Source organism: Miniopterus natalensis, chromosome 7 (genome assembly GCF_054644295.1).
Source record: "Miniopterus natalensis isolate mMinNat1 chromosome 7, mMinNat1.hap1, whole genome shotgun sequence".
NCBI classification, from domain to species: Eukaryota; Metazoa; Chordata; class Mammalia; order Chiroptera; family Miniopteridae; genus Miniopterus; species Miniopterus natalensis.
Genome location: NC_142087.1, coordinates 72,154,961 through 72,160,960, shown reverse-complemented (window position 1 = coordinate 72,160,960; position 6,000 = coordinate 72,154,961). Strand labels below are relative to the sequence as shown.

Genomic DNA, 6,000 nt, shown 5'->3' with positions numbered 1-6,000 from the left:
TCCCCCTCTGACTCAGGGGGCTGTCCATAGCACTTCTCTGGTGTCTGTGAGAGGCGCCTCTGACACCTCTGAGAATGCGAACTTACTTTTCACACTGCCTGTGGGAACACAGGTCTTTAATTGAAATGAAATGAAAATGAAATGAAATGAAATGACATGATGAAATGATGAAATGGAAATGAAATGAAATGAAATGAAATAATGAAAGCAGGCAGCCCGGGGCTGTGCTGGGCAGCGCGCATTTGCCTCCAGAAGCCCTAGGCGGCCACAGAGCTCACGGGGGGGGGGGGGGGGGCCCCCGAGACGCCACCTGCTGGAAACCGCCCGGAAGGCCCGCGAGTGACACTCCGGAAGCCGCCCCCTCTCCGCGGCTGGAAGAGGCGGGGTCAGACCGGTCCCGCTCGCGCCCAGGCGAGGAGGGGCGCCGCGCCCTGTCCTCTGCGCCCCGCAGCCCTCTGTCAGGCGCTTCTCCCTTTTGGGGCCGGGGCCAGCGGGCGGGCGGCGGTGACACCTGCAACATGAGCGAGGCGGCCGGGCTCCGGCAGCGCCGGCCCCTGCGGCCGCAGGTCGTCGCCGAGGACAGGCAGACCCCGGAGGCCAAGGACGGCAGGTAGGCCCGGCCCCCAGATTGGGTCCTGGAGCGGGGCGCTCGCCCCCCACGCACCACGAGGGCAACAGCAGCAGCAGCAGCAGGGTACATGCGGTGCCAACGCGCGGCCTGAGCCTTTGTCATTGGGTCCCCCGCAAAACTCTTTGTACCGGGGGTGGGGGGCTCGGACCAAGCGGATGCCCCTGCGGGGCCTGGAGGCGTGGGGCCCGTCCGCGCCCCGTGGCGGCGTTATCCCGGGTCTGGGCCCGAGGCCCCTCGCACCGCACCTGCCGCTCCTGCCCAGCTTCCAGAGCGGCGGTTTCTTTGCCTGTCCTTCCTCCCCGGTCCTCTGCGCGCCGCCCCCCCCCGCTGCTCCCCTGCCCCGGGAGAGCCACCAGCCGCCGCCCTGCGCCCTCCCGGTGCCGCGCTCGCGCCGTCCCGCAGGGATTCGGGGAGGAGCTCAGGTGGCGCCTGCAGAGCCCGCTCTGGAAGCGCCGGCCTCTGCCCTTGGCCCCTTCTCTCGCTGCGCGGGACCAGCCCTCACCTCGGTTTTCCGGAAAGAGCAGGGAACAGCAGTCGTGTTTGCGAGAATTCAGCTTTGCAGCTCTGATAGGGACAGAGAAGCCTAGGAAACTGTAGTTGTTGATGCCTGATGAAAGAAATCTCCGATTTTTCGCCTTTGCTTCTTCTCCCAACCTTCCAGAATTTAAGTATGCTGGGTTTTAGCTAAAAACTGAAGCGTGATCCTTAAACATGTATTTTAATATAAAGTAAACTTCTCTTTTAAATTTTGTGTCCTGAGTCTGATAACTTGGAGTATTTTGGTATTAAAAATACCAAATATAGATCATGTAGGCCCTGTATAGATGAAGTTTGAAGTTGTGGAACTGATTGATTTATAAGTTGATAGTAATAATGGAAATATTTATTGGTGTGCCAACTGGTGTGGTACATACTGAATGAGGGACAGTTTTTGCCAGGACAAACTGAATTTATTCATTGATAATAAGATGAACACCTCTGAATGAGAGCTGTAGCAGAGAGGGGTGTTTTGGCTCTAGAAAGGCGATTCAGTGAGGAGACTTTCTGGTAATATCTGACTTCTGGGCTCAGTGGAAAGGGGGAATAGGAAGAGTCTTGACTGTAGGGTGACCAGCCATCCTGGTTTCCCTGGACTCAGACTTGGAAGGATGCAGGACTTTCAGTGCTAATCTTGGCAGACCAGGGCGAGTGGGTCACGCTATTGACTGTGGACAGCCTGAAGCCATCCTCTGCTGCTGATCTAGGAGCCTTTGAGAATGGTCCTGCAAGGACTGGCAGTACTTTACCATAGAAACGTATATATCTGTGATGGTCTCTTAATAGTGAGCTTTTGTCAGCCATCTTCCTTTCTACATTTATTATCATAATACTGTAGTTTTTTAAAAGTTATTTTTCTTATGTGATTCTCCTCTATTTTTCATTTTTTTGTGGTCATGTTTAATAGTTCATCTAATTGTCTTCTTGGTTACCTTAAAAGCTGAGCACTCATCACAAGACAGAAAAGCATTGTGTATAGTGGGGAAAGTAAAGGAATCTGAAGGAAGTAGAAATGTGACAACTGTAGAATAAGCCTCTTATGTGCTAAACAGAATAGAGAAAGCCTTGGAAGATACATTATTCAATTAACAGGAGGAGGACAGTAGAGTATGTGGAAGGGCACCTGACAATACCGTGGCTAACTCCTGACTCTTGGCATGAAAGGTGATGTTAGCTCTCTTTCACTGAGGAGGTCATTGAAGTCCGTGTGAGCAAAGTGCTTTATGTAAAGGTACAGATACTGGAGTCAAAAGAGAAATGAAAATGAATGAAGAAGGGTAGAATTGGCAACTGGGCAGTGACTGGGAGCATATTCTGTTCTTGAACTACAATGAGGAAGGCAGGCATTGAGTCCTTTTACTCAGTGGGGAGCCCAGATGAACTAAGCACTTTAACGTACTGTTGCAAGCTAATAATTAGTATTATTCAGCATCAGTTTCCCCAGGTGTTTTAGAAACTATTGTTAGAATGATTGTAACACTGAAAATATTCCTTCTTTTTTGAAACATAGCTCTGTCTGGGAAGAGAGAATATCTGTTTAATGTCCACGAATAACTGTTCAGGACTGAAGAGTGACCACACTGAAAATTTAAGAGCTACTTTCTCAGTAGCTTTTTCTAAAGGATTTTAGGCTAATTAAACATCTCTACTTGGTCAGTTTTCCTTTTTAAGACTGAAGAGTAAGGGGGAGGCAGTGTGGAGGAACAGACGGGGCTGTCATAAATTCATGAAGTCATGAGGATTTAGGAATCTGGAGTTTTCTTCTCAGCCCCTTTCCCTTCCCCAGTGCGTGTTTTCAAGTCGCTCTTTTATTTTTTGTTTTTCATATTTATTACACACATAAGACATGATGCTAACATAAAGCCCTACATTCATCAGCCACCAGCGGGTGTTGTGTTTATGTTTTTGTTTTGTTTTTAATTTATTTTTAAATTTAAAAAAAATTTATTTTTATTTAAAATATTACAAATGTCCCTTTTTCTCCCCAATGACCCACTCCACCCCGTCACACCCCCCTTTCAAGTCCCTCTCCCCACCATTGTCCGTGTCCTTGGGTTGTGCATATCTGCATATAAATTCTTTGGTTACTCTCTCCCCCTCCACCCACCCGCCCTCCTCCAACCCTCTGACATTCGTCAGTCTGATCTATGCTTCCATGTCATTGAATCTATTCTTTTCATCAGTTTATTAAGTTCTTTAGATTCCATGTATAAGCGAGATCATGTGATGTTTGTGTTTCTCTGCCTGGCTTATTTCACTTAGCATAATTTTCTCCAGGTCCATCCATACTGTCCCAAAGGGTACGAGATCCCCCTTCTTTGTAGCCGCATAGTGATCCATGGTGCGAATGTCCCACAGCTTTTTTATCCACACCTACTGCTGGGCACTTGGGCTGTTTCCAGATCTTAGCTATTGTCAACTATGCTGCTGTGATCATAGGGTGCATATATTCTTTCTGATTAGTGTTTCAGGATTCTTCGGATATATTCCTAGAAGTGGAATCACTGGGTCAAAAGGCAGCTCCATTTTTAATTTTTTGAGGAACCTGCATACTGTGTTCCATAGTGGCTGCCCCAGTCTGCATTCCCACCAGCAGTGTACTAGGGCACCCCTGTCTCAACATCATCCCAGCAGGAGTCATTTGTTGATTTGTTGATGGAGCCATTCTGACAGGTGTGAAGTGATACCTCATTGTGGTTTTAATTTGCATCTCTGATGATTAGCAACACTGAGCATTTTCTCATGTGTCTCTTGACCATCTGTGTGTCCTCTTTGGAGAAGTGTCTATTCAGGTCCTTTGCCGGTTTCTTAATTGGGTTGTTTGTCTTCCTCTTGCTGAGTAGTATGAGTTCTTTGTACACTTTGGAAATTAGCCTCTTATCAGATACATCCTTGGGAAATATGTTTTTCCAGACTGTGGGGTTCCTTTGTATGTTGAGGCTGTTTTTGTTTGCTGTGCAGAAGCTTTTTAGTTTGATGTAGTCCCATATGTTTATTTTTTCTTTTGTTTCTCTTGCCCTAGGAGATGTACCAGTGAAAATTCCACTAAGTGGGATGTCTGTGACTTTACTGCCTATGTTTTCTTCCAGGATTTTTATGGTTTCAAGTGGCTCTTTTAACTTCTTAGTTGTTTTCAGTGCTAAAATGAAGACATCTACAGTCTAGCAGCCCCAGTATCAAGGAATGTAAAAAACGAACAGATTTAAGGTACAGTCACTTAAAAAGACAGACTTTGTTGCTGTTTGACTTTCTCAGTTTCCAGAGATCACTTTGACACCTGGGGTTCTGGTCGCCTGTGGATTTGGGGTTCACAGGTTTCCCACAAAAGTCACAGGTCGTTTTAATCTCAGTGTGTCAGGACTTCAGTCCACGATTTGAAGCTCTGATGTCCCGTATACAGAAGGGGTTAGAGAGCGCCTTTCATATTTGGCTGGCGGAAGTACAGGATTTTGTAAATTGTGGTCGAGCCAACAGTTATTGCATTACCGGAATTATTCTCTTGCCCTTAGAGACTGTAGGAAATTTCAGGGTCAAGAGGTTGGGACAAACAAGTTGGTTTCCCAGACTGTACCTGGGAAGGAAGTTGTCAGCTTTCCTGAACGTGTCAGCACAGACTGGGAAGGGGATATGACAGGTTTTGTCGTTGAAGTGGATAGGGGTAAATGGAGTGTCCTTTATTTAAGTCCCTGTCATGCAGGTGTGCATAGGCAAGGGGCACACGTGGAGGAAAGGCGGAATTGTAGTTGACTCTGAGTTTGCAGGAACCAGCAGTGGAGATGAGCCTGCCAAAAAGCTAATGAACCTGGGGATAAAATAAGTGTGCCTAGAGCATGGGTACAGAAACCGCTGCAAGGAACTCTGCACCAGAGTCAGGGACTCCGATGCCTGCAGGGAGCTGCGGTCCTGGTATTTACTGAAAGCTTTTTGTGTTCCAGGCCCTGGTCTTAGCATCAGTCACATTGGTTCTTGTACCACCCTGATGTGGTCCTGTCTGCAGCAACCGTGAGGCTGGGCAGAGCAGAGTGTGTGCATGTCTGAAGATTGGAAACCCTTGTGCGGCCACCCTGCAACTTTGGATTTCATAGGGCCAGATGTGCTTTTTCAAGAGAAGCTGGAAACCAGATTTTTTCCTGTGAAATCCTTTGCTTTTCAGTTTTGGCAGCTAAAGGCATTTTGTGAAGTGACAGTTTATGGTTTAGATTAGAGCTTTGCCTTGAGTTGTGGGCAGCACATTTTATGGGAGACTTTGACAAACTCGAAAACAACCAGAAAAGAGACTGTTCTGCAAGCCCCACCATGTGAGGAGCTCCAGTAGGACTGGGGATGCTTTGCTTGGAGAAGAGAGAACCGAGGGCGGTGTGACTTCAAACATGAGTTCTAGGGAGGGCTGTCTTGGAGGTCAAGGACTTGTTGCTCCCGAGGGCAGAACTGCAACCAGTTAGTGTGAGCAACGGGTAGGTGTGTTTCTCAGAACATGTTGCATGAGATGACCTGAACAGCTAAGGTCCCTGTGCCAAAGACTTAGGGAATGCTCTCTGTTCTGGCCTTCTTGGATCTCAACCATGCATGCTGACAGGCACTTCCCTGACCTTCAGGGCTCTGTAGGATCTGCCCCTGGCAGTGGGCCTGACCTGTTCTAGCAGTTTCCCCTCACTCACTCTACCTCAATTTCCCCGTTTTGGTTATTATGCCTCTGTGGTCAAGGCTTGGGAATGGAGTCTTTAAGTTAACGCCTTAAGGCATGCATGCTTCACTCATATGCCAAGTGTTTGTTGAGTCCTCCTGCGTTTCCTCTGCTTGCAATGCTTTGTCCCAGATACAGTGGAAACTCA

The 6,000-nt window shown here is 47.9% G+C and overlaps 1 protein-coding gene across 1 annotated transcript in view; it reads left to right on the top strand.

Annotated features, from left to right (window-relative positions):
- The first annotated feature begins 518 nt into the window (after positions 1-518).
- The window catches only part of APMAP (adipocyte plasma membrane associated protein), a 37,414-nt gene continuing 31,932 nt past the window's right edge, over positions 519-6,000 (top strand). Inside the window, exon 1 of the mRNA XM_016223541.2 lies at positions 519-610. Coding sequence (XP_016079027.2) covers positions 519-610 — 92 coding nt within the window. The remainder of the gene's footprint in view (positions 611-6,000) is intronic.